The sequence below is a fragment of the Ammospiza caudacuta genome, chromosome Z, assembly GCF_027887145.1.
Source record: "Ammospiza caudacuta isolate bAmmCau1 chromosome Z, bAmmCau1.pri, whole genome shotgun sequence".
Classification (NCBI taxonomy): Eukaryota; Metazoa; Chordata; class Aves; order Passeriformes; family Passerellidae; genus Ammospiza; species Ammospiza caudacuta.
The window spans coordinates 6,363,739-6,391,375 of NC_080632.1; the positions used below are offsets into that span (position 1 = coordinate 6,363,739).

The window sequence follows — 27,637 nt, forward strand, 5'->3', positions numbered from 1 at the left end:
TGTGCAAGTGCCCACCAACAAATGCCTCAAGCAGGACGGTTCTCGTGCATGGAGCACGGCCTAGGGCTGCTCTGACACTCAGGTCTTGCGTGCACCAAGGCAACCTTCTGATGTCACTACAACGAGGTGGCAACCATGCCCCAGCAGAACAAAGCAAATGCTTTGTGTTGGTCTGTGAATTTATGCCAAACAATAACCAACCTTCCCCACAGCAAACAGAAAATAGCCTGGGAAGTTCACCTCTGTCACAAAGTGTTGTGTTGTATTTGCTTTGCTCTCCTTTCTAAACTCCCAGAACTCCTTCCGCACAGGACAGTCAGGCATCCAGTGGCCCACATTCCCACATAGATGGCAGGGGAAGTGCTCTTGTGAACCGGTTCAGGGGTGTTTGGTCGAGGCCGGTAGTCAGCTGGAGGAAAAACAGGATCAGAGCCCATTGGGACGGCTTCTGGGATGTCAGCAGCAGCAACGCAGCGGGGCAGTGGTCGAGGTCTCTGGAGGGCATGGTGACCTTTCGAGAGCACATCTCGATCATCCATTGCAGGAAGATTGACGGATCCATCGGCAGGCTCGGGATGGCATCCCTGCAACAAACTCGGTGGGGTTGAGGAGGCACGAGAAAATGTCCCGGAGGTCACAAGGGGTGACCTTTGACCTTGCTAAAGAGGCCCTCAGGATCCCCCGGGAGTTCTCACTCTCCTGGGAGTAATCCTTTTGGGCCTTGCAGAGCTCCTAATTTGTTATTGTGTCAAGGGAGACCATTGGGCACGCGTTCCCCCCCCCCCCCCTCGGGATGGTACGAGACCGGAGCCGCTGATGGAATACAAACCGGCTCCGGACCTTCCGTGCACCAAGGCAACCTTGTGATGTCACTACGACAAGGTGGCAACCATGCCCCGACAGGACAAAGCAAACGCTCTGTGTTGGTCTGTGAATTTATACCAAGCAATAACCAACCTTCCCCACAGCAAACACAGAATAGTCTGCGAAGTTCTCCTCTGTCACAAAGCAGCACAAATTCCCCTCATGGGCCAAAGCCTGTTGTTCAAGGGATCTGAGAGGAACTCCAAGAGTGCCCCAAGCACCTACAGGCTGTACCCCAACTGAGCGCTCAGATGGGACACAAGCAAAGGAAACCAGACCAAGAAAATGGCCCACAGCATTGCCCATCTAAGAAAAGACTCTTCACTTTAACCTTTTTAAAGGTTTATTAAACCCTAACAAAGGACTGAATAAGGAAAAATTGGAATAATTGGGGGAATACAGGGTTCAGCACTCCTGTTAAAGCTAAAGGAATTCACAAGACTGAGCCCTGTATTTTACACTTAATGCCGCTCCTTCTTATTCTGGGAATCAAACACAAGCATTTCATCAATACACCCTGAAAGTGCTCTTGCTGAGTCAAGCCACATTGCTGTGTCAATAAAGCAGGTGGGACTCAGTTTCTTCATGCAGGAAAAGCTAATTCTTTATTCACATAACTTGTTTTTAGATTGTTTTCACAGACCTTGTGTTCAACTCCAGCTGGCTGGTAGTTTCCTTGCCACACAATTCGTTGCTTAGAAGGTGTTTTGGTGTGTACATGCTAAGACTCTCTCTTTTTAAGACTCACTCTCACTCAGGTGATTACATTTGTCTTTCATGGACGCTCCTGGGACAGATTTCTTGTTTATTACAGATGCAAACAGTTTTCTTAGCACAATAGCTTGTTGTGCTAACTGCACTCATTCTTACGGCTATTCCCATGGGAAGTTAGCTGGCTGCACATAGGAGTCGTAACAGGCCAGCTGGGAATTTACCATGGCAAGGCCTGAATTTATAAGGCCTTTCTTTTCTAATCCCCCTACCTGTGTGCAACACATTATGACTTCCTTTCAGAAATTAGTGAAGAAAACACAAATTGCCTACTGAATTTTATTCTGCTGTCTTCCAAATCAGTTCACTCCTCAAACAAAACCCTCAGGCACATCCCCGATTCCCTCTCTCCCAGCAGCTCAGAGCTGCTTTTGGAATTGTGGGAATTGAAATGGTAGATCAAGGACCTCCTTACTGCAAGCTCTCTGCCGGCGCTCTGCTGGGGCTCCACCCCGGCCAAGGCCGGGCCCGCTCTCACCTCACAGGCACTGACAGCTCTGCACCACAGGACACCTTCCCGAGCACCCTCTCTGATCTTTCTGCTTTCTCCCTTGAGCAACACTCTCCTCCAGCCAAAGACATTGCACTTAGGGATACAGATCCAAGTGGCAGGAACCCAAATGCTCTTGAGTCACAGCTCAATGCCTGCATCTGCACAGGACGTCTTTGCTGCCCCACTTCTTTGGTTTTTCCTGCAAATGCCATTGCCCTTTCTGCCTTAACTAGAAATACCCCTGCTAGGCAAACACCAGCCAGTGGGCTGTGGTGGTGTTCACAGGACCAGGGAAGAGATGAGAATCTGACTCCATGTTTCTGAAGGTTGATTTATTATTTTATGATATATATTATATTGAAAGTATACTAAAAGAGTAGAAGAAAGGATTTCATCAAAAGGCTTACAAGCAAAGGAAAAAGAATGGAATGATAAGGGGTCAGAAGAAGGGGAATCTTCCAAATGTGTTGATGCTTCAGAAACTTTATTTAATTACCATCCTAATCTATAATCCTATTCTGTAAAACCCTTCAAAAATCCTATTCTAGAATCCCACTCTACAATCCTACTCTACAAAACTCAACAATCCTATTCTAGAATCCTACTCTACATTCCTACTCCAAATTGGCTATGAAGATATCATCTTGACACGATTGATACGTTCTCGTCTCCTACTTCCTCTTCTTGACTGAGTTGATGAGTAGTGCCAGGATGCCTGCTGGCTTGGCTGAACGTACAAATGGATGCTGTCCACAGGAAAAAAAAAAAAAGCACACAAAGAACAGTGAACCATGACTTTCCAACCTCAGTGCTTCACAGCCTCAATCACTATTCTTCTATATCCTAGAAAGACCAAAAAAGTAGAACAATGGGACTATCTGCTTCCCTATTGTCATGTGAAGGACCTTGCCATCACAGGCAAAGGTGGCCCAGAATCCCACTCATCTGTTTATTGTGATGTCTTCATCTCCCTGGGATTTTTGCCCTGCCAGTGCTCTAGAAATGGTGCTTTCTGTCACTGGGGTTTCTTCCTATCAGGAAACTCCAATGAGTGACACAGGTCCCTGCCTATGCAAGACAGGCACTGTGCTGATTCCCACAGGGAGACAGAGCAGTGTCTACCTTTCCATGCCCTGCCCCTCGTGTGCTGGATGGCACCTTCCTTCCCAGCCCAGTGGCACTGGGCCCTGCAGTTCCCTCTCTGCCACACAACCTGGCAGTAACCCTGGCACAGTTCCCGTCTGCTTGAGCATGCCAGGCAGCAGATGAGGCTGGGACAAGTCCCTCCCAGCTGTCCCTGTTTGCGTGGCAGAAACCTCTAAGGGTGGGCTGGGGGGCACAAACCAGGGCCCCTCAGAGGCTCACAGTGAGCACCCCACGACCCCTCCTGCCCACAACCAACTCAGAAAATGCAGAGAGAAGTGGAATTACTGAATTTAGCGAAGACCAGGCCACAGGGAGACTTTATTGCCACTTTCCAAGACTTCAGAGTGGCTTTGAAGAAAGTGGTGCACGCCTTTTTTTACAGGGCCGCTTAGAGTAGGATGCGGGTGAATATTTTTAAACACAATGGAGATCTAATCACAGTAGGTCTAAGGAAGAACTTGGTGACTCGGAGCATGCTGCCAACCCTAGAACAGATTATCCCGTTCCTGCAACCATTCTGGCTTAAGTGGCAAAGGCCTCTGAGCAACCTGATCTCCTTAAAGATGTCCCTGTTCATTGCAGGACACTTGGAGCAGAGGACCTTCACAGGGCCCTGCCAGCCCAGCCCAGTCTAGGATTCCTCACCATTTTCATTTGAAGAGCAGCAAGAGTAGAGGTGAGAAGGAAGGGGGCTCATCTGATGCCTTGGACTTGAGTAGAGGAAGAGCCTATCCCTCAGAGCCTGTTTCACCTGCAGCCCCTTCACATTTTACCTTCAGGAGCTCCTTGGCAGACCAGCGCTGATCCTCGTCTGTCTGCAGGCAGCGGCTCAGGAAATCACACAGGCAAGGCGAGAGGTGCTTGGCTTGTCGCAGCTTTGGGGTGCCTGCAGTGGCTATCAGTTGTTTCGCCTGGATAAAAGGGAGACACGAGGCTCCACCTGCTGCTTTCACATCTCTTAAATGCTCTCCCAGATCCCTTTGTTTAACTTCTGTTCTTCAGTGGCAGTTCCTACCCTGGCAGAGACCCAGAGATGACTTTCCTTTACCAACCAAAAACCCAAACCCTAATGCAGCCACAGCTTTTCCAACATCCTGCAGATCTTGCCTTGGCAGCTGATTTCATTGACTGACCTAGTTAGTTGGAACTACATCAACAAAAGCACGTTTGCTTCTCCGAGGACTCACACCAGCTTGACAGGCTTTTTTTTGGAAGAGAGACTTTGCTATACTAACTAATTTCAAGGATTAGTACATGAAAGGCATCTCTGCAGTGCTTGTTGGTCCCTTAAACACAGCTGCCGTAGAACAAAACTCATAAAGCTTTTTGTGCTATTCTTGAAAACAATGGCAATTGGAAGAAAAGAAAGGAAATACACCACGAATTCCTCAGGTTAGGAAACAAACGTTTACAATCTCATCTTCAACACAGACACATTAAGATGCCTGCACAAATGTATTGGGATCAAAATGCCTGCTTGGGCATGCAGGAGTCACCTGCAACTCTGTCTCTCAGGAGTCCGAAAATTGCAGCTTCCCATTATGCAGCAGAAGAAAAATTGTCATGGTCAGAAGAAGGAGAGGTGCCATCCCTGTGGTCAGCCTCTGCTCATTTGGCTACTCAAGTCAATGCATTAATGGTAGGCCCATCCCAGATAGTGCCGGGGAACACTGGGAAGTTTTGGGCAGGCTCTCCGCATCACCAGGCTCTCTGGCTTGGTGACACAGAGAATGTGCCTTTGGCTATGGGAGAAAGACAGTCACTTGAGGGTTTCAGTAACACTGCACAAGAAGCAGAAGAGACTGTGGCCTTTACACCCTTATGCCCAGGTTTCAGGCATGTTTGCCAGTGAGAAGAAACTGCACAAGGGGTTAGGTTCCTCTCTAAAAATTACAGTTTAAGATACTTTGTTGGGCTTGGGTTTCTTTCCTTCATTTCTGAAAAGATAACAGCAGTTCTAAGGTGCTTATTTCCTTTTACTGGGGACATTTACAAAGGCAAAAGAGCTGGAGCCACTTATAACCCAAAGCAGAGTGTTGCCTGAGAATGGAGTTTGTTTGCATGTGGTAAGGCTTGAGTTCCCCCACTGATGCAACCAAAACCACAGCAGATGCTGATGTGTTGCAGGGACATTTTTAGGAGGGGACCTTGGTGTTAAAGCAGTTCCCACAAATGGCAATGGGATTTTGTCCAATGTCCAACACAGGACATGGGACAGGTGAGAAAGACAGTGGGATCAGTTAGTATTTGCTCCTTACCGAGGCAGGACTTTCATTGCAGTAAGGAGGTTCTTGATCTACCATTTCAATCCCCACAATTCCAAAAGACCATATGTCTACTTTGGGGCCATATGGTTGATCCTTCACCATTTCAGGCGCCATCCACCAAATAGTCCCGGCTAGCACGCTCTTTCTATTCTTCTCAGGGGTGAGCTGAGTAGAGAGGCCAAAATCACCTGAGGAAAAAGCAAAATTTTGATTTTATTTTAATTCTGTGCAATTAGGAAAGCAAGCAAAAGAATTCCCCAGTAGAAGTTTGAAAGTGTGCTGTTGAATCTCCTAGCATTGGCGACTTAAAAAATCCCCCATTTTTAACGCTGCCTCCAGCAGTGGCTTTTGTTCTTTGGAAGCTTTACACTTGTAGCTCCCTCCCTCTGGCAGGAACACACACAGAGCAAGGACACTCTTGACCACTTGTTCCTTCTCATACCTCTGTGAACGTTGCAACCAGGTCACCAGCTCACGGTTGACATGGTGTCCCTGTGCTGCCACCAGCACCATTTAGGGGAGCTGGCTGTCACTCCAAGCAGCCCCACACCCACATTCCTGGAATACTGCACCTGACCAAGAATACACTGACCCAGCTTGACAGAACCATCGGTTCTGAGAAGGATGTTGCCGCTCTTCACATCTCGGTGGATCACATGGTTTGAATGAAGAAAATCCAGTCCTCGCAGGCACTGAGAGAGAAAAGAGAAAGAGGAGGGAAAAAAATAAGTGATGGGATTTCATCACACAAGAAACCATACAATCTAAAAGATTCGCCCTCCAGGGGAATGGGGAGTAATGGCAGAACACAGTGCCACTGAGAGGAAGAGCTTGCTGCTCCAGCACTTGCAGAGCAGAACCTTTCTGAGGAAAGGCACGTCAGCTTCTGAAAGAGCAGCAGCATCTGCTGTTGTAGACTGTCCCCTGCAAACCAGCCAGGATGACAGCTGCTGCAGTGCACGTGCTCAGAAGCAAAGAGCATTTGGGCTGCACTCCTATCCTTTTCAGCTGAGGACTGAGAGAAACGAGTCTCTCTCTTTTTTCCTTTGCTGTTTGTTTCAAATCCTGCCACCAGCACCTTTGCTTTCACAGGCAAAGAATGCAGTGAAGACAGACAAAAGTTTAGCGAGGCAAGATGGACAACAGCAAATACATGAGACAGAGTGAGAATACAGCAGCAGGAGATAAGAGTACTGGCACTGAGTACAGTGAGTACAGGGGCACTAGCAGGCCTTTCACTTGAAGTGCTTTTACTTGCCCATAGCATACCAGCAATACAGAAACAAAGCTTGGCACGTGAAACTTCTCCTGATCTTAGCCCCTGTTTCCCAGACAATCCTGCCCAAGTCCTCGGAAACACAGATGGGATTGCTGACCTCCCGACAGATGGCTGCCATCTCGACTTCAGAGAGGTAGGTCTTGCTAATGACATCACTCAGGGCGCCTCCATCCATGTACTCCATAACTAGCCAGAGTTCCTCACCCAGAAGGTAGCTGAAAGAAGGAAACAAGGGTGTGGAGATAAATATGCATGGCTATCTTGATATTTTACTTCTGGGTTTTTTGTTTCCAGGTTCCTTTGTGACTAGGACAGAATCAAAGGAATAGACATTCCCTCTCAGCTGTGCATTGTTTGCAATCTGTGCGGTCTCAAGAAGAAAGGCACAGCTGTGAAAAAGAAGATGTCTTAGACAGCTAGCAAATGAAAAGTGCAGTTTAGTAACAGCCCAGATAAAAATATGTCAGGCATAGTGTTTCTGGAAATAAGCACCTAGTCTTCCTGGCATGCACAGCAATGGCAACGAGCGCTAACAATCTAAGGGAAATCCACTTCAGGATGGTTCATCAGCATTTAAGAAACTTTAGAAAATCTATCTGGAAAAAATGTGGAGGCAATCTACTTCGAGGATATTGACTTAGGAAGATACAGCTGATCCAGGTTTTGAATAATTTTGGAATAATTTTTAAAACTAGGTGTGCCAGGGAAGACTCATGCTGACAAGATGCACTCTCTTCTCATCCATTGGAGATGAATAGAGAAATATGAATGAATAAAAATTAACAGCTCTACTTTCTGCCACTGACCAAAGTGGGTTTTTAACCTCTCATGTTTGCTGTATGTAAATGCCCATTGATGGGATAAGACCAAGACCTCTCACCTGTCTAAATAATTCACAACACTGAGACTCCTATATCTCTTCATAATCATGATTTCATTAATGGTTAGTTGCTTCTTCCTCAGTCCTTTTAGATTTATTTTCTTTATGGCCACCTAAAATGACATTGAAAATAAGTAACTTGAGAAGTGTGTGGCACGAGACCACAATGCAATGGAGCGAGTGATTTTGCAATCACAGCTGAGCTGTGCCAAACTGCCTTGTAATTAGGCACTGCAGTAATTAGGAACTGACATTCCAACAGCCGATTTCTCTGCTCCCTTGGGGGACAGCTACAGGACACCTGCAGCCACTGACGTTTTGCCTTGACCACTTGGTAACAGTGGTGTCTCAGCTATGACCCACAAACCTCTGACCACACTCTCTGCTGCTTTGTTTGGGATTCAGAAGAAGTAATCCATGCCTTAATACTCTGTGGATACATCTTGGGCCACGGGCAGGGCTTAGGGCTTTTAGGGACACCTTGCAGATCTCTCCCTATGTGCAGTTCCCAAGTGCAGCACTGCAGGTGGCTAAGGAATTACCAGTAACTTTCAGATGGATTTGCTGGCAGCCAGAATCGAGAATTCAGGACTCTGAAGCTGTAGCCCCAAAGAGCAGGGAGGTGCTCTAAGGCACCACCTTTGTTTTAGCAATGGAGAGCGAGTGAGCGCGTCCTTCTCTGAAAGGAAGCGCTGCCCTCTGTGCCTTCCTTCTGGCAGCTGAGGGGGACGAAGACTGGCCCAGATGTATTTTGCAGGCTGGCACCAGTCTGAGCTTCTTGTGCCTTTTCAGCACAGCTCTACCCAAAGCTCCAGCCACAGCTCACACCAGAGGGGAAAGCCCCTCAAGAGCAGCAGAGTCTGTGGGGCCTGTTGACATTTACCTCTCCTCCTGTGGCATTGTTGAGTGCTCTAACCACATGTCCAAAAGTCCTAGAAACAAAACAGAAGCAGAGAAAGGAGAAGCTGTTTAGGTCCTAAAGTGAAAGCCAGCCCACACAGGAGATCTGTGCTGGCAGTGTCAAAAACCTGCATCATTCAGGAGGGCTCTGCCAGAAGGCAGATGATGCATTTTCCTCTCAAGTGCAGGTACTGGGCCTGTTCCTGAAGAACTGGGCTTCAACTTCTAAAGAGAGTTTAGTCTTTCCTCTTGGGTTTCACTTTCTAAACTGGGTGGTTCCTTTCCTGACCACAGAGTATTTCCTTCTGCAAACCAGGGGAAATAAATGTTTCTGGCAACTGCTATCTCACTCAGCTTTGATAGGGGATAGGTTGCTCTTTCAGGCAAGCAAGTTTCTTCTTTTTTCATTAGTGTGGTAGCATGATTTAGAGACATGTAAAATTGCTAAAGAAATTAACAGAGAACTGTCCCACACTTGAGAGACAAGGAGGTCTTCCGGGTCCTGTTCTTTGATGCAGACAAGACCTTGGCAGCATAGAGATGTCTCTGACAGTGCATTCTGATCATATTCACAAATTCTGAGCAGCACTGAGAGATGGCACCATCTATCCCCAGTGTCTGAAATGTGTGTAGCTTGCCTGACTTCACGCTGGATAGACATTCTATGAGAAAAACACCTGGCCCATCGCTATGCAGGAGTATCTGCGGTAGGACTCACCCGCTGCCAATACGCTCCTTTTCAGTGTATTTCATCAGGGGATTTTCAATGGGGTTCACCATTCTCCCTGAGGGAAATTAAATGCAAAATGCTGACTTTAAAGCAGAGATGCCAGCTTGCAGGAGATACAAAAGGCAGCCCCACTCTCTGGGGCTCTGAGCCCTTTGGGGTCAGCTGGGTAACAACCACTACAACAGCAACAGGACGGGTAGCCCTGCAGTGCAGATGGCTGGCACAGAGACTGATTTTGTAATTTCCTTTCAGGAGTTCTCTTAACAGGAAACAAAGCACGGGGAGATGCATTTTCAGGAGAGAAGGACATCACTACCTTTCAGCTGTTTGCCAGATGAATTCTTTTCCATTAGTAAACCAGAGCAGCTCAAGCTATAAATGATCCCGATGGGGCTTTCAACATCAGGACGCTGACCTGTTTATGAGCAGGCTGAGCTCAAAGATGCCCCTCTCCCAGCTAAGGAAGGCTCCAGCCTCTGCAGTCCCTCTAGTCCTCAGGGACAGGGCAGCTAGCACAATAAGTCTGGCAAAGCCCAAGCATGAGCACTGACAGGCAGTGGGAAGAAGCCACAGCCAGCCTGAACCCCATACAAGGTGTTGTCCCCATTCAGGACACAACAGGATGGGCTTTGACATCAGCTCCACCGAGGTGTGGGTCAGTGCCCTTTTTGTCCCAACAGGTGATGGTAGACACAGAATCCACTGGGCTCTGCTCTCAGCCCCACCAGGTCTTATCTGAGAGCACAGCACTGGCAGCTGGTATGGGCAATAGGCAGATTCATTGGGTTGTGCTGCAGAATCACAAAGGACTTGGTGTGTTTTCCTAGAGACTGATCTGAGCAGGGCTTGGGCCAATAGGTAGGATCCTAACAGTCAGGGGAAAGAGTGGGAATTGGGTATGAAAAAGTGCCATGGATCTGAGGAATATACCATGGCTGGGCTGGAGGCTCTCTCCTGAGAAATGCCTGCAGTACAGTTTTATCTGATCACGCCACTTGGATGTGTCTCTTGGACACATCTTGATAAGCATAAAACTAGAAGATTAAGTAAAGGTTGTTCTAAAAGTATCTCTTTTTTCTTTGGGGGCAAATGGAAAACACCTCGTGCTCTCTATTTGTCCTGTAACCTGATCTTCTTTCAAAGTAGTTCTTATTAACAACAATATAGCATTCTCTTATTGACAAAAATTACATCATTCTTATGAAAATAAACTGCAGATGTAGTAGTGGTAACAGTAACAGTCATAAAAATGCCATCAGTAAGATGTGGGGCAGAAGAGCTCTTTCAGGATGGAGAAAAACCAACTCCACCAAAAAAACTCCACAAACCATCAACCTAAAAAACCCAAAACACAACAAAAAAACCCCACAGAAACAAAAAACCTCCACAGAAACAAAAAAACCAAAAGGCCCCCACAAAAAATAAACAACACATAAGCAACCCACTCCCCCCCTCCCCCCTCCCAAAAAAAAACCAATCCCCAACCAAATATACAAAACTCCAAAACCAGTCCATTTCTGTGAAGTATTTTGCTCTGATGACTGGTTGGAAGTCAGGACTCTAAGGAGAATTTAGGAAGCTGAAAATTCTGTTCAGTTTGAACACTAGCACACAGGACTTGCCTAGATCATTTACTAGGTCACAGCCTTCTGCTGATCCAAGAACAATCCCTGTTTCAGCCTTTAGCAGAGAGGGAAACTCAGGCAAACCCAAGCCAGTCCAAGGTGCCCTCAGAGGCAGCAGGAACAGCCAGAGCGCTCTCTCGCTGCCTCGGAGCACAGCGCTTCCTCTGGGGAGTCCTAAATGGCCCTGTGACACCAAACTCAGGAGGAGCATTTGGTACAGCTCTGCTGACACCTGCACACAACACACTGTCCCTGAGACAAGAAACATCCCAGACATACCCAGCATCTCCAGGTACTTCTCCTCAGTCTCCGGTTTCGGAGAGATGAAGGAACTGCCCAAGCTTGAGGTCCCAGGTTTGATAGAAAGGCTTCCTCTAGGTAACACTGCTACAGCAGCAGGTTCAGAGCTCATGATGTGCTGGACCTGGAGCACTTCTGGTGGGCACTGTTCCTGTGCCTCACTCCAAACCTGGGGCCCTTCATTGCCAGACATTTGCTGGAAGTCTTCACAGGCTGCCCGGTCAGATGTCAACTCTTGCTCCTCAAATGAAACAGAACAAAGGAGTCAGACACTACAGCTTTTTCCTGTCAGCCAGGAGTCATCGACTGTGAGGAAAGGGAAAGAACAGACTGACAAGAGATACAGACAGCTTGTTTCAGTCCTCCATCTGGGTCACCATGTTCCATTGTAAAAACACCTCAAGAAACCAAGAGAGCAGGAACAGACCAGCAGGAATCAATTTGGACTGCTGGCCAAAAGGCCAAAGGACAAGTTACATTATCCAGGGCAGCAGAAGAGATTGAGCACACCAGGAAATGTCCTTCAGAGTGACTGTGATACACACTACAGCAGGATGGCACTCAGAGGCATCACCCCAGTGTGCTGCTCTGAGTGGAAAGGCAAGAATGGCAGAAACCACCAGTTTGGTGACTGCAGTGGCTGCATCCCTCTTTTACTCACTTCTAGAGCCTGAGGGAGGTGATTAGGTTTCTCTCTGAAGATTTTAATTTCTTCCTCCAGCCTCTTCTCCCTTGCCTTGTTGCTAGCCTCTGAGTCCTGCAGCTCTGCCTGCATGTGTCCCTTGGCAGACTGTAAGCAAGAAGGGGGAGGACATTTCATGAGTGGAGTGGCTGCCACTCTTTCACTCACCTGGTTTTGTTGATCGCCCCTCTGCTGATGGAGTTTCTCCTCTTGAATACTTCCCACGTCTTCTTTGCTCTTTTTCTTCACGTCCATGATGTCACTCTGAGTTTCAGGCAGCTCTGCTTGTGGCTCTGCCTTGATCTTCTGTACACACAAATGCAGAGCAAGTGACTGGGAACTGCCATCAGCCTCAGCTTATTCCTCTTGCAGCCTCAAAATCACATTTATTCAGCCACTTCTTTCTACCTCCCTACCCACCTCTGCTTCCATTGCAAACCTCCTGTCCCAGGGCTGATCTCTGCAGATTCCAAGGCTCTGTGCTTCCAGTGCCTGTGGGATTCCTGGCCTCCTCAGTCCCAAGAGCTCTGGTTTATGCCCCTCTTCCTGCCGTTCCCTCTGTGCCCTGACCAGTCAGGCTTACCTGGCCATTCTCCTGTGGCTCTTCCACCTGCTGCCTGAGCTGTTCTTCCTGTTCTTGGGCTGGGAACAGCTCTCCCTGAGTCTGGCATGGCATCTCTGTTGAAGTAATCTGCTCTTGCTCTCCCTCTAGAAGCACCTGCACAGAAAGTAAGAGAAGATGGGTTTCAGCTTCCCATACAAACTTTGTGGGCCAAGACTCAAAGACTGCTGGGCTCACACGTTCCCAAAGCACTGTGCTGCTGCTCTGCTGGGTCATTCTCTGTTTGAGGGGAGGCACAGATTCCAAAGTGACCCTGGCCCTACAATCAGGGGCCATCTGCGACTGAAGCTCCAAGAGCCTCTCAGGCAGCTGACAAGGGAAGTTGAGGCATTCTCAAGGGTCTGGTGAGGGCCTCCCTCTGCTTCTGCCATGTCCTGTTTGTCTTTCAGTAGTGACTGACAGCCCACCCTGTCTCACAGCTCCATCTTGGCTCTGCAGGTGGCTTCAGTCCTTGTGAGACACTTCTGGAGTTTATGCTCTCTTCAGGCCTGCACAAGCATTCCTGCCTTTCTGACATCATCTACATTCTTGTTAGAAAAACTGGTCATTCAGAAGATGAGGATGCATGTAAGTTCTCTGATGGATGTCACAGAGCCTCTATGGCCACATCAGTACATGGAGGAGAACCAAAGTGTTTCTTCTCCCTCTTTTGTCAACTGAGAATTCTGACCAGCAGTAACAGAGACTCTCCTAAGGCCCCATTAAGGAATGCAATTACACAGCCCTGGGGATGCCAGTGTAGGAAACCATGTGTCATTAATGCATGGCATGTATGACCAGAGTCACCGAATACCACCTACACCTGGAATGTTTCCACCTCTCTAGGACAGGCAGAAATTTAAAGAATTAACTGGGGACTTCAGGGCAGAAGAGGCTGGAGAACTGGGGAAAAAACCACCATATCTGGAGGGGGAAACATCTCTGCCTGCTCAGAATTGGTTGAGGGAACATGTCTCTAATCCTCTCCTGAAAGGGATGCTTTAGGTGACCTTTGCACCTCCAACTGCCTTGGACCAGAGCCAGGAAGATTCAATTATGTAAATGTTGGATAGATAGATAGATAGATAGATAGATAGATAGATAGATAGATAGACAGTCAGATCTCATAACTGAATCCTCTCTATTGCTACGCACATCAAAACTTGGTAGCCAGTGCCCCCTTCAGCAGCAATCCTGAGATTGCTATCCTGTAGCTTCAATAAAGCACACTCTTGGGGAATCTGGAGCATGTAGGTCCCTATGGAAAGGGGTCAGACCCAGAGCACTGCACTGGGAACTGCACTCTTTGTGCATCTGTGCTCGGCCAAGTTCTACTCTTGGACTTGAGCACACTGACAGTGCTAAAGTGGTTGGAATCAGAAATGCAGCCCAGCCTCTCCCAGCTCCTGTGATGTCTGAGGGGCAGCTGGAATGCAAGGGCATTGATCTTCTGCTTAATTCCTAAACACAACACACACTGATTCCCTGGGCTGTACAAAGTCACAGGCAGTGTAAAACTCAAAGTGATTTTTAAAGCCATGCTGGAAGGTCTGGAAACACAAATGCTCCTTCTGCATCAAAAAGTGTACAGAATGCCTTCCAGTACTTGGTAAACGAGGCAAAGATTGTGCAGAAGCATCCTTGCTTGCTGGAAAATGAGAAAATGAACAGGGCTTCTCCTCCCAGGAAACCAGCAAACCACAAGATGGAAGTGTCACCTATGTATGTATCTAAAGCACTTGGATGCATGAGGGCATGTTTGGCAGGGAAAGAGCCTTTGTGCTGAGCACTATCATGTAGGGATTGATGGAAGTCTGCCTGAAGGTCCCTCCTATGCCTCCCATTGTCCAGACTAAAGCTCCCTCAGCACCTCCTCACTGGCCTTGTGCTGCACTCCCTTGCCCACCTCCCCTGTCCTTCTCTGCACACGCTGCAGCCCCTCCATGACTTTCTGCTTCCCAGGGCCCACAAGTGCACACAGCACTCCAGCTGTGGCCGCAGCTCTGCCCAGCACAGGGCCATGCTCACTGCCCTGCTCCTGCTGCCCCACTGCTGCTGACACAGCCCACCATGCCCTTGGCCTTCTTGGACACCTGGTCCCAGGCTGGCTCATCTTCAGCTGCTCAAGACTGGCAGCACCCCTGGGTCCTTTTGGCCCACGCAGCTCCCCAGCCACAAGGTGCCCATTTCACTTCAGATACAGCAGGCCCCATTTCAAGATGGCCTTCCTGTTCCAAGCAACACAAGACAGCAGGCAAGGACTTGCAGCTTCACCCCACTCCAGGCTCCAAGGCACTTGCCAAACCTGCAGACTTCAGGACAAAACGGATCAACAGAAACTTGCCACTTCTGCTGTTTGCTTCACAAGAAGGCTTTGCAACTCTGCAGTTCCTTTCTTTGGCCACACAGCTCCATAGACAACACAAACATCTCTATTGCAGCTTAGCAAAAGCCAAAGGCAGCTGGGCCAACAGGGACTCTACAAGTGAAGAACGACTCAAGAAAACTGCAGAACACTTCCACAAGCCAAACACACCTTTTCACTAAGGGAAAACAAAGCAACAAAGCCTTTTGACCTCCAGCACTACCACATATGCTCTCGGCCATGACACCGCAGAAGCCCAGAGATGGAGCTTCCCTTAGCCAAGCAGCCAGAAGCTCAGCTGGAGCCCCCAGATCTGCACTGCCTCAGCAGGACAGATCAAAGGCCAATTTTGAGCTGTCACTGCCTGCAGGAAAAGGCTACGTCCTGCAGGACTCCAGCACTCAGCATCCTCGGCCAGGCACAGCAAGTGCTGGCTGCTCAGAAACTTGCACCTCTGCCTTGCACTAAAGACAGCACCACACACAACTGGCACTTACTCTCTTGGAATGATCAGATTGTGGTGGAACCACAGCTGAACACTTGTGGTGGTCTTCCTCATTTTGCTCCTCTCTGGCTTCTTCTCCAGGAGCTGAGGGAGGCAGGGGAGAGATGCCTGTTTGTCTTGTCACCTGTGGCAAGAGAGAAGAATGAGGGACAGACCGTTACCTACCATTTTCTAACCCCATTTCTCTTTGGATCTACAGCCACATCTTCTAAGGAGAACTCATCAACTTTGGCATCATCAATGGCATTCTAAGTCACTCCAACCAACCCCAGCCATAAAGTTGCCTTTTTTACTTCAAATACAGCATCCACTATTTTTAGATGTCCTCCTTTTTCTACAGCTACATCTTCTAAGGAGATGCCACTAAATTTATGGGAATAGAATTCTCAGTCACTCTTGAGTAAATTTAAATAGGCGAAGTCTATTTTATCAAACTTCAGTGTTTCCATCTGGCTGCTGCCAGCAAGTATCATTCATTCTCTCTGCCAAACTGTGTTTATTGTTCTGCAGGGCTCGGAGATGGAAATTAGGAAATATCTGCTTTTGCCTTTGTTTTTGTTTTTTTTTTTGTTTTTTTTTTTTTTTTGTTGAAGGCATGAAAATGGATTTTCTTTTGGTCTACCTAGCTGGCCCTCTACACTCTACTGCCACTGGCCAAGCTGACAGCTGGCTCTACAATTCTTATCACCAGGAACATGAAATCCCCCGTTCTCACTCACCTTAGGATCCGCACCACTGAATACACGCCTGAGGTGACCTGTAGTGCGGATAAGAAAATGAACAAGATGCTGTGAGAAAACTTCCTGGGCTGCTGAATCCCACAGAACAAGTCAACCCAAACAGAGATGATTTCCCGTTTCACAAAATCCCTCCAAAAGACACATTTCATTCACACAGCCAGCAAAAGATCAGGACAATATTCTTGCTTGTGCCTACACTTTGGCTTGTTTTGTCAGTAAATGAATACAAACATGACCAAGAAAATGCAGATTCATCTGTAACACTCAATGCTTCTGTTCTATCAAACACATCATGCAGCTTTTTTTTATCCCCTCCCTCAGGTTGTTTTTAAAAATCAGTTGCATGCACTAATTCTGTTAACTTGCTGGAAACAGTTGCCCAGAAAAGCTTCCCCAAAATCCCCCTGAGCGGTGGCAGTTCTGTTGTGAAACAGCACAGCAGCAGCTCCAGGGTTCTGGAGCAGACACTCACTGCTTTGGAATTTGCACTTCCTTGCAAAGGGAATCACTATTTTAGCACTCAGTAAAGGGTCAAGTTAGACAGTGAAATCCCCTTTCAGTAGAAAATTTAGAAAAAAAGCAGCTTTCTCTGAATTCTGGGAATAACTGCAGAGATTTTGGAAGGTCTTCCAAGAAGGTATGCCAATCTACATTTTCAAAGCTGTCTTGCTTGTCTCAGCAAAGTGAGGAAATGACAGACTCTGCTGCCACAGACTCTCCCGTGGAGAGAACGGTACCTCTGCATGTTCCCTTGCAAATGCTGCCCCTGTGGCTACTGACACCCCCTTTTTAGTTGAACCTGGTGACAGGGGCTTTGCCAAACCAGTGGCCTCCTAATGTTCTTTCTGTTTCAAAATCAGAAACTCAGTCACTAAGAAGGAGCAGGAAGAAATACAAAAGCCATCGTTTTGGTTACACCCAGGGAAAACCTCTACTTACGTGCCAGGTTAGTCACAAAATAGGCACCATAAGTAACACCATATACAGTGAATAGCGCTGGGGCAATTTGCTCAATCATTGTAGCACTGCTCTGCAAGTCTGCAGGCTGTGCTCACAGTAAAAAAAAAAAGGCTCCTGTGAGTGTGGAACTGCCCACTGACAAGTGCCTCAATCAGGAGGATTCTCCTGAACTGAGCAAGCGCTAGGGCTGCTCTGACACTCAGGCCTTCTGTGCACCAAGGCAACTTTCTGATGTCACTACGACAAGGTGGCAACTGTGCCCCGACATCACAAAGCAAACGCTCTGTGTTGGTCTGTGAATTTATGCCAAGCAATAACCAACCTTCCCTACAGCAAACACAGAATAGTCTGCAAAGTTCTCCTCTGTCACAAAGCAGCACAAATTCCCCTCATGGGCCAAAGCCTGTTGTTCAATGGATCCAAGAGTAACTTCAAGAGTGCCCCAAGCACCTACAGACTGTACCCCAACTGAGAACTCAGATGGGACACAAGCAAAGGAAACCAGACCAAGAAAATGGCCCAAATCATTGCCCATCTGAGAAATGACTCTCACTTGTAACTTTTTAAAGGTTTATGAAACCTTAACAAAGACTGAATAAGGAAAGATTGCAGCACTGGGAGTCTCCATGATTAGCAGCCACATGCTCATCTACAAAAGAGATGTTCTGCCTTTTATACCCTTAGCATCTCCCATTGTTTTGTCAGTCAGCTCTTTCTCTGCTGTCCATTGGTGGAGATTACATTCTTGCATCTTGACTGGAGGTCAGGTGTTGTTACACCCTGCCTGCTGGTCACAAGCCAGCCCTCCCCAAATGCCCTGACTACCAAGGCCATTACAAGGGGGATAAGAAAGAGGACTATGGGAGGACATATTACAATACCAGCACTTTACATTTGAACATAATATCTATTCACAGAATATCTATTAAATGTGAGAGCCAACTATTATATTACTCACCTGTAGTGCACAGAACCAGGAGAGAAGGCACTGTTGACATAACAACTGAAATCATTCCTAACAAATCTCCCCACATATTTGCACATTTATTGGACATGGCCAGGACACCTCTGGATGTACATCTCTGCCTTTCTTCCCCTTGGAAGCAGTCAAACTGGCAACTTGGGGGGAAACCAAGGGCTTTGTGGGGGCTGCATTGCTCTGCACACACCCAGGCTACCCATGGCACAGAGCTTTGGTGCCTAAAAAGATCAACCAGAGGGAAACAGCTGGAAAAGGTTTCATTTTGACCTTTCTTACCTGATAATAGAAGTTGCCAAAATGAAAGTTACCAAGCAGGGCCTGATCCCTGCTGCCAGCTCAGGGTTAGAAAGGAGGCATTACTTTATTTCTGCATTGGGTTCATAAGGAATCACTTCCCCAAGCCCTGCACAGCCAGCAATCTCACCTACCAGTTTGTATCCATGGAATTAAGACATGTTCAGTACTTTATGGAAACTCCCAAGCTAAACATTACCCCAGATTTTTTAAAATATTTCAATAACTTATCAGAATTTATTGACATCAGAGTAGGAGTGTCCTGTAGGTCCCTGGTGGTTGTTTCCACAGGTTCAGGAGGAGACCCATGAAGAAAAGAACCTAATACACAACTGGGATTGCAAAGCAAATTTATTCCATTAGTTGCAGTAGCAAATAGTTGCAGTATGCAATAGCATACTGACCTCTGGATTCCCAAAAATCTGGTGAGCAGGAGGAGATGGAGCATGGTGCTCGGCACCAGGGGCAGGTAGGCAGTGCACTTCCAGGACATCCCCTTGATCAAAACATTGTGCATCTCGTCCTTCTCACCCCTCCACCCCAGAACCAGGCCCTGTATCTCCTGCTCAGGAGGGGAATTTTACAGCAGGAGTTAGAGCAGCAGCTCACACATTCCTGGTGTGTGAGATGAGGCCATGATGGCTCAGGACACTGACTCCCTGCCACCAAGGGCTCCATTATGCACTGTTCCCCTTTCAAAGCTTCACTGCCCACTGATTGACCAATACATTGTTTCTCTTTCAAGGGTCAAACAAGACACTTTTCTTCATTGTCTTGTCAACCTGTTCAAACATGGATCAGATATGGCCGGGCCTGGGACATGACTCCGGTTCCTGACACAGTCATTTGGGAAATATTCCCATTCTTCAAACTATCATTTGGTGGTCAGGAGCCTCCTATAAACACTTTCTTCCCTTTGAATGCATTCCTGCTACCTTCTTAGCAGGACCACTCTCCTTATTCTCAAGGCCAAGATAGCCACTGGCACACAGTAAGCACTGCAATGGGGGAATACAGGGTTCAGCACTCCTGTTAAAGCGAAAGGAACTCAGAAGACTAAGCCCTGTTTGTTACACTTAATGCCTCTCCTTCCTATTCTGGGAATCAAACACAAGCGTTTCATCAATATACCCTGCAAGTGCTCTTGCTGAGTGAAGCCACATTGCTGTGTCAATAAAGCAGGCGGGACTCAGTTTCTTCATGCAGGCCTTCCGTGCACCAAGGCAACCTTCTGATGTCACTACGACGATTCTTTATTCACATAACTCCATTTTATATTGTTTTCACAGACCTCATGGTCAACTTCAGCTGGCTGGTAGTTTCCTTGCCACTTAATTCATTGCTTAGAAGGTGTTTTGGTGTGTACGTGCTAGGACTCTCTTTTTAAGACTCACTCAGGTGTTTACATTTTTCTTTCATGGATGCTCCTGGGAGAGATTTCTTGTTTATTACAAATGCAAACAGTTTTCTTAGCACAATAGCTTGTTGTGCATGGGAATTCTTAGCACAATAGCTTGTTGTGCATGGGAATAGTCATAAGACTGAGTGCTTGCTAAATGCACTCATTCTTATGACTATTCCCATGGGAAGTTAGCTGGCTGCATGTAGAAGACGTAACAGGCCAGCTGGGAATTTACCATAGTAAGGCCTGATTTTATAAGGCCTTTCTTTTCTAAACCCCCTACCTGTGTGCAACACATTATGACATTTTTTCAGAAATTAATGAAGAAAACACAAATTGTCTTCTTAAAACACTACTGCCCCCTTCCAAATCAGTTCACTCCTCAAGCAAAACCCTCAGGCACATCCCCGATTCCCTCTCTCCCAACAGCTCAGAGCTGCATTGCACAGCGCTTGCTGTGTGCTGGAGTACACAAAGTAGGCTGGCCCGGTGGGCCTGAATATTCCTGCAAAACACTCTTCATCTCACACCTTTGCTCTGGCTCAGTGCAGAACTGCAGGATTGCAGGCGCTTCCTCCCAGAGCTGCGTGAGGCGCTGGCTCCTGCAGATGTGCCCTGCCAAGCTGTCCCTGCCTCACGCTGGCCTCGCTTGCCCTGGCACAAGAGCCGGGCCTGAAGGAGGCTGCCCTGTGCTCCAGCCTGCCGAGCAGCCCGGCTCCCTGCCCCGGTGCCCAGAGTGCTGCACACACTGCTGACCTTTGCCAGGAGTTGCAGGGCAGCTGGCAGAAGAGGAGGAATCCTCAGGCAGCCCAGCGGCCCTCGGCTGCCCTGGGCCTTTCTCTGCTCCTGGGCACACTGCAGACAGCCAATGCCTCCAGACTGGGCTGTGCCCAGCACGGCTGCGCTTCCCCTCGGCAGCAGCCAGCTGCCACCTGGGCTCTGAGAGCGGAGGATTCGCCCGCTCCCACGAACAGGCACCCAGGGCCTGGCTGCTGCCTCTTGCAGCTCCAAGGGCCTCCTTCCAGCCTGCCTCTGCCGGGGCTCAGCCTGCTCCGGCCTCTGCCGGGGCTCTGCTGGGGCTCCACCCCGGCCAAGGCTGGGCCCGCTCTCACCTCCCAGGCGCTGACAGCTCTGCACCACAGGAGACCTTCCCGAGCACCATCTCTGATCTTTCTGCTTTCTCACTTGAGCAAGGCTCTCCTTCTGCCAAAGCCATTGCATTTAGGGATACAAATCCAAGTGGCAGGAACCCAAATGCTCTTGAGTCAAACGCCATGCACACGGTATTTAGGTTTTGCCTGCAACTAGAAGTGCTCCAGGTTTGCCAAAAGGGCACAGTGGTCCATATTATAAAGGCAGTGTGGTCTGGAAAGCATGGATAAAGAGGGGCTGTCTCCACTTTCAAACTATACCAAAGACACTATAAATCATATAACAATTCAGAAGGACTGCTGAGCTTATTCACAGAGTGAAAAAGAAAGGAGTCTTCCAGATAAGCCAAAGTTTCAGAAACTTTCTTTTCAGTCCTAATCTATAAATCTAGGCTATAATAGTATTCTTCAGTCCTACTCTAAGCTGGTTATGGAGTAAATGGTCCTTCACTTTTCTCCCCTTCAGTGAAATGGTGAGTGGTGCCAGAGTGGATGCTGGCTTGGCTGATTCACATGGATACTACTCACAGGAAAAAAACAGCAAACAGCAATGAACCATGACTTTCCTAGCTCAGTGCTTCACAGACTCATATCAGGATTCCTTTGGTTCTTAGAAAGACCCAGAAAGAGGAGCAATGGGGCCATCTGTTCCCCATTCATTCCCAATATGCAGGACCTTGCCATCAGAGACAAAGGTGGCCCAGAACCCCTCTCATATGTTTATTGTGATGTCTTCATCTCCCTGGGATTTCTGCCCTGCCAGTGCTCTAGAAATGGTGCTTTCTGTCCCTGGGATTTCTTCCTTTCAGGAAACTCCAATGAGTGACACAGGTCCCTGCCTATGCAAGACAGGCACTGTGCTGATTTCCCCACGGAGACAGAGCAGTGTCTACCTTTCCATGCCCTGCCCCTCGTGTGCTGGATGGCACCTTCCTTCCCAGCAGGGCCAGCCCAGTGGCACTGGGCCCTGCAGTTCCCTCTCTGCCACACAACCTGGCAGTAACCATGGCACAGTTCCCGTCTGCTTGAGTGTGCCAAGCAGCAGATGAGGCTGGGACAATTCCCTCCCAGCTGTCCCTGTTTGCGAGGCAGAAACCTCTAAGGGTGGGCTGGGGGGCACAAACCAGGGCCCCTCAGAGGCTCACAGTGAGCCCCCCACGGCCCCTCTTCCCACAGCCAAATCTCTGACTGCTCAGCTGGGACTGGCTTCCTTGGGTACCTGCACCACCATTTCCTGTCTCTGTACCCTGCATTGCTCTACTTCAATTCTTTTGTCATTAGATAAAAAGGAACACGACACCAAATTACAAAAGAGGGCGACAGAAACAGTCAGAAAACAGAGCACCTCTCCTCTCAGGAATTGCAGAGGTACTTTCCAAGACTTCAGAGTGGCTTTGAAGAAAGTGGGGGACACCTTTTTAACAGGGCTGCTTACAAGAGGATGTTGGCAAATATTTTTAAACACAAAGGACATCTAATCAGAGGAGGTCTAAGGAAGAACTTGTTTACATGGAGTATGGTGCCACACTGGCACATACTGTTGTCCCAAGAGCTTGTAGGTGCCTGTGAAGGTCTGCCCAAAATGAACGGGTGACAAATGATTTTTGGGTGCAAAAATAACCAACAAAGGCACAGGGGTTTTGCAGTAACAAATCAACCAGATGCAATTTTATTGATGATAACCACAGCTAAATATGCATTTGGTTAGGGGATCCGGGGAAGAGAAGGGTAGGACAAGGGAAAAAGGGAGGAAAGAAGGTGAGGGAATGGGGTATAGCTACCAAAACATGATGTCTTTGGGGTCCCGCCGCCAAAACTTGCTGGTACACATCTTGGGGAGATCTCAGAGAAGCAGTCGAACCAAACCCCGAAATACTGTTCTTGGTTGGGGGGTGACTGAAATTAGGTTTCCATGGAGGGGAGAAGAATAGGAACAGGAGGAGGGGGTGAGCCATTGTTTTCATGGCTGAATGCTCACAGGTATGTTTACTCTGGGCAGGTTTTTCCCCCCTCCCTGAGTTGGGAGGGGGTACAGTCCCAGTCTCTGGAAGGAGGTTGCCATGGGGGTGCCATGAGGGTGCTAGAGGGGTTCTTGGTTCCTTGATGAGGGGATTTGCATCTCTGTTGGTCCGTCACGGTGGTTGAAGGCAGGCAAGAGGGGTCTTCTCATGGAGCGGGGGGGAGCCACCCCAGAGCTCAGTCCAGCCAGGTCAGGAGTTTGGAAGAAAGTCTGGTTCAATTGTCCAGAAAAGGGCAGCATGCCCCCTCCGAGTACAGCATGGCATGTTCTGCAAACACCACCTGTGAACACACTAGATAAGCATGAGACTTTCTTTCCCAACTGGCTCAACAGTTTTTAACCCTTCAGTGGTCTTTTTCTCATGACAATTGTGAGGCAAAAAATGAAGGATTTTCGGATGGACTTCTACAGTGCCCCATCCCTGGAACCATTCCAGGTCAAGTGGCAGAGGGCTCTGAGCATCCTGATTGCTTTAAAGATGTCCCTTCTCATTGCAGGACACTTGCACCAGAGAACCTTTACAGGGCCCTGCCAGCCCAGCCCAGTCTAGGATTCCTCACCATTTTCAGTTGAAGAGCAGCAAGAGTAGAGGTGAGGAGGAAGGGGGCTCATGTGATGCCTTGGACTTGAGTGGAGGAGGAGCCCATCCCTCAGAGCCTGTTTCACCTGCAGCCCCTTCACATTTTACCTGCAGGAGCTCCCTGGCAGACCAGTGCTGCTGCTTGTCTGTCTGCAGGCAGTGGCTCAGGAAGTCACACAGGCAAGACAAGAATCTGTTGGGCTGCCACAGCTGTGGGGTCCCTACTGTGGCTATCAGGTGTGTAGCCTGGAGAAAAAGGAGACACAAGGCTCCACCTGCTGCTTTCACATCTCTTAAATGCTCTCCTAGATCTCTTTATTTAACCTCTGTTCTTCAGTGGCAGTTCCTGCCTTGGCAGAGACCCAGAGATGACTTTCCTCTACCAACCAAAAACCCAAACCCCAATGCAACCACAGCTTTTCCACCATCCTGCAGATCTTGCCTTGGCAGCTGATTTCATTGACTGACCTAGTTAGTTGGAACTACATCAGCAAAGCATGTTTGCTTCCCTGAGGATTCACACCAGCTTGACAGGCTTTTTGGAAGAGGGACTTTGCTATAGTAACTAATTCCAAGGATTAGTACATGAAAGGCATCTCTGCAGTGCTTGTTGGTCCCTTAAGCACAGCTGCTGTAGAACAAAACTCATAAAGCTTTTTGTGCTGTTCTTGAAAACAATGGTAATTGGAAGAAAAGAAAGGAAATCCATCACGTATTCCTCAGGTTAGGAAACAAACATTTACAATCTCATCTTCAACACATTAAGATGCCCGCACAAATGTATTGGGATGAAAATGCCTGCTTGGGCCCACAGGAGCCACCTACCGCTCTGTTTCTCAGCAGTCTGAAAATTTCTGCTTTTCTTTTGTGGAAAAGGAAAACTTCCCATTGTCAAATCAGAAGGAGAATTGTCATCCCGTTTGTCACCTTCTACTCATTTGGCTACTCAAGTCAGTACATTAATGGTAGGCCCATCCTGCAAAGTGCCAGGAAACACTGGGAGGTTTTGGCAGGCTCTCCAGATCACCAGATTCTGGCTTGGTGATGTGGGATAAAGTGCATTGGGCTAGGGGAGAAACACGGTCACTGAGGGTTTCAGCAGCACTGCACAAGAAGCAGAAGAGACTCTGTGACCTTTACACCCTTATGTCCAGGTTTCAGACATGTTTCCCAGTAAGAAGAAACAGCACATTGGGTTTAAGTTCCTCTCTAAAAACTACTGCCTTAGAAACTTTGCTGGGTTTGGGCTTCTTTTCTTCATTTCTGGAAATGTAACAGCAGTTCTGTGAGGCTTGCATGTGGTCTTAGGGGCATCTTCACAGACAGACAAGTGGGAACAACTTGAAATCCAAAGCAATATGTTGCATGAGAAGGGTTGGGGAGTGTTTGCCTGTGCTAAGGCTTGAGCTGTCTGGCAATCCCCTTCCATGATGTGCAGAAACATCCAGCTGCTCCCCAGAACTCAGTCCCTCTGGGCACACAGGCCTCTGGAACCACCTGATGATTCCAGCCTTTCTCCTGCTCAAGAGCATCTAACCTAAGCTGAGCTCCAGTTTGTTCAGCAAAGCTAAGGATGCTCACTTCCATGCAGCTGACAGTGTCCATGGAGCTCAGCAGGTCTTCCTGATACTCTTCAGGGCAAGGAATTACAGTGTAATTTGGCAAGACATCAGGGGAACAATATCCAATGTGGTTCATACAGAACCAAGCTCTAACATCCTGACAAGTCAGAGGGAGAGAGCTCATTCTGCTTTTGCAAGATGGTATTTAGAAACAGACTTGGAACTCCTCAAACCTCAGCTTGTAGAATCCACCTAAAATAGACAAAAATAAAAATGGTAAGAGGCCTTGGTGTCTCTATAAAAACACCCACCGGGATAATAATAACTCCACGCTAGTGGCAGTGAAATACTTGGTGGCCAAAGAGACTTTGTTACTTTCCTCTTCCACAAAGGAAAGGAAAAATTCCAAGCCTAAAATTGCCAATGCACTCTCCTTGATTAAAAGCAATTATGGCAATTCATTTAAGTATGCAGACGTGAGCAGAACAGAGGGATCACCGGTCATGCCTGACGTTCCCTGTTCATTGGTGGAACCTGCAAACTCTGATTTTATGCTTTTTATAAATGTGTCAATTGTTGGTTTCATAGAGCTTTTTTGGCAAAAGCATGGGGTTTTGTTTTGTTATGTTATAGATCCCCTCTCTTGGACTTAGAAAGGTAAAATTTTAGTTAAAGGTCAAAAGCAAAATTTTTAAATTGAAGAGGATATGGGAGGATCTTTTGCCAAAAATTAGCTCACAAAAAGCATGGAGCAAAATCCAGTGATACACTGGTGTTGGTTGGTGGGTTTTAATTGCTTTTTGTAGTGCAGATTTGCCTGTGGAACAACCAAAACCAAATGTTTGGGTGACTTAAGCCAAGGCATAAGGCTTGGATACCATGTTTGTCTAATTCAGAACCAGAAAAGCCTTTCTCAACCTGTCTAGTCGGTGTGACAGTAAAGGATTTGCCCTTGGTCAAAAAGCAAGTCAGTAGTAAGCCTGGTTCAATTAACAATGGGAGCAATCCCCAAAACCATTTAGGACAAAGAACTTTCCCAAGCATTATCTGAACTCCAAGAATTAGAAATCCTTGGTCCTTTAACAATGGATTTCTGCCTTACAGCTAATGATCGCTGAGAAGGTCATCCTCCAAAGTACAAGGTTACTCCCCATTATTTTGCATCGAGAAATTCAAGGTTTTGGTGTAAATATTCAGACAGCACCCATGTCTGCCACGGGTTTTTTTTAAGAAAAGTCTGCCACTTTTCTTTAAAAGTGGGGTGTCAGACACACGTTTGGTATTCCATATTCCCCCATGGGTCAAGCAAGCATTGAAGGAACACATCATTCCCTAAAATCCCTTTTGAATAGACAAAAAAGGGGGGAGCCAGAGGCAACACCTCACATGAGGTTGAACAAGGCATTGTATGTGTTGAATTTTCTCAACAGCTCCTTTTCAGAGCCCAATCCACCCATTTCAAGACATTTTTTGAACAGCACTCAGGCAAAACTAAGGGAGAATCCTTTAGCTTGATGAGAAACCCAGAGACAGGACAAATAGAAGGTCTCTTCAAACTAATTACGTGGGGCAAGGGTTTAGCTTGTGTTTCCACAGGGCGAGGTCTGAAGTGGGTGTCAGCATGACATGTGAAGCCCTATCGGACTTGAGAGCAAGAAGATACTGATCCCGGAAACAGAGAAGCGAGCACACAGACAGAAGAGAACCAGACTCCAGACATCAACTCAGAAAAGACATAAAAGTTCAAGGACTCGGGGGTTTCTTTTGGGGTTTGGGTGTTAAAAACATGGCAAAGCTTCTCACCAAGAGTGAAGCCATGAGCTTGGTATGTCTTGTTGTGCCTCATTCTTCCGCCTGTTGCTTTAAGCAATGAGGTGGATTTTGCCTTTGTTCAACCAAAACAAAACGTTTGGGAAGCTTTGGCTCAAGCAGCAAATCTAGACAGCATTTGTTTGACACACTCAAGGCCAGGGAAACCATTTTCAACATGCATAGTAGGTTTGCCAGTGGATGAATACCTGATTCCAAAACACATCCTGTAAAAGATTCACAGGTCATGATGGATCCTGTGAATGAGTGGTGTTCTGGGACACAACTTCCTGCGGCTTCCTCTGATCCTCAGGAACTGGAAATTTTTGGGTCCATGACAATTGAACTTTGCATGAAATTCAAAATTTTGCATGTGACAAAAAATAAGATCATTGATGTCACTCCAAATCATGCTTTATACAAAAATGCATCAGCTTAGTGCAAATACACCAAGATGACAACCAAAGCATCGCTCCAAGTTCCAGCACAATTGCCACGAGGGATCTTTTTCATTTGTGGAGACAGAATTTGTCATAGCATCACTGCAAATGTCAAAGGTGGTCCATGCAGCATTGGAAGAATTTCATTGTTGTCACCTGATTTGAAATCATTGAAAGAGCAAAAATGCAAAGGGAAAAGATCCTTGGAAGAGTATAGTCCAAATTGTGATGATGAGGTAAACACTTGGGACAAGGCTGGGAGAATTGCCGTTGCAGTCTTCTCACCTCA

At 47.5% G+C, this 27,637-nt stretch overlaps 1 protein-coding gene across 1 annotated transcript; it reads right to left on the minus strand.

Moving 5' to 3' along the window:
• Window positions 1-316: 316 nt before the first annotated feature.
• Window positions 317-26,945, minus strand: LOC131571263 (serine/threonine-protein kinase Pak-like). The gene is made up of 14 exons (XM_058823911.1): window positions 26,903-26,945; window positions 25,317-25,351; window positions 12,521-12,655; window positions 11,917-12,243; window positions 11,418-11,496; window positions 9,319-9,385; window positions 8,584-8,632; window positions 7,701-7,813; window positions 6,918-7,035; window positions 6,134-6,233; window positions 5,533-5,729; window positions 4,054-4,185; window positions 2,804-2,874; window positions 317-584 (listed from the first exon to the last, which is right to left on the minus strand). Exons 1-14 carry the CDS (start codon window positions 26,943-26,945, stop codon window positions 317-319), a joined length of 1,734 nt encoding a protein of 577 aa, XP_058679894.1.
• Between the last annotated feature and the right edge of the window lie 692 nt (window positions 26,946-27,637).

Coding starts and splice junctions, on each gene's coding strand:
- LOC131571263 (XM_058823911.1), bottom strand. CDS start 26,945: ATGAGGCACAACAAGACATACCAAGCTCATGGCTTCACTCTTG. Junction 11,497..11,916: donor ACCTCCCTCAGGCTCTAGAA/GTGAGTAAAAGA, acceptor GTTTCATTTGAG/GAGCAAGAGTTGACATCTGA. Junction 7,036..7,700: donor GTTGTGAATTATTTAGACAG/GTGAGAGGTCTT, acceptor TCCTTCTTTCAG/CTACCTTCTGGGTGAGGAAC.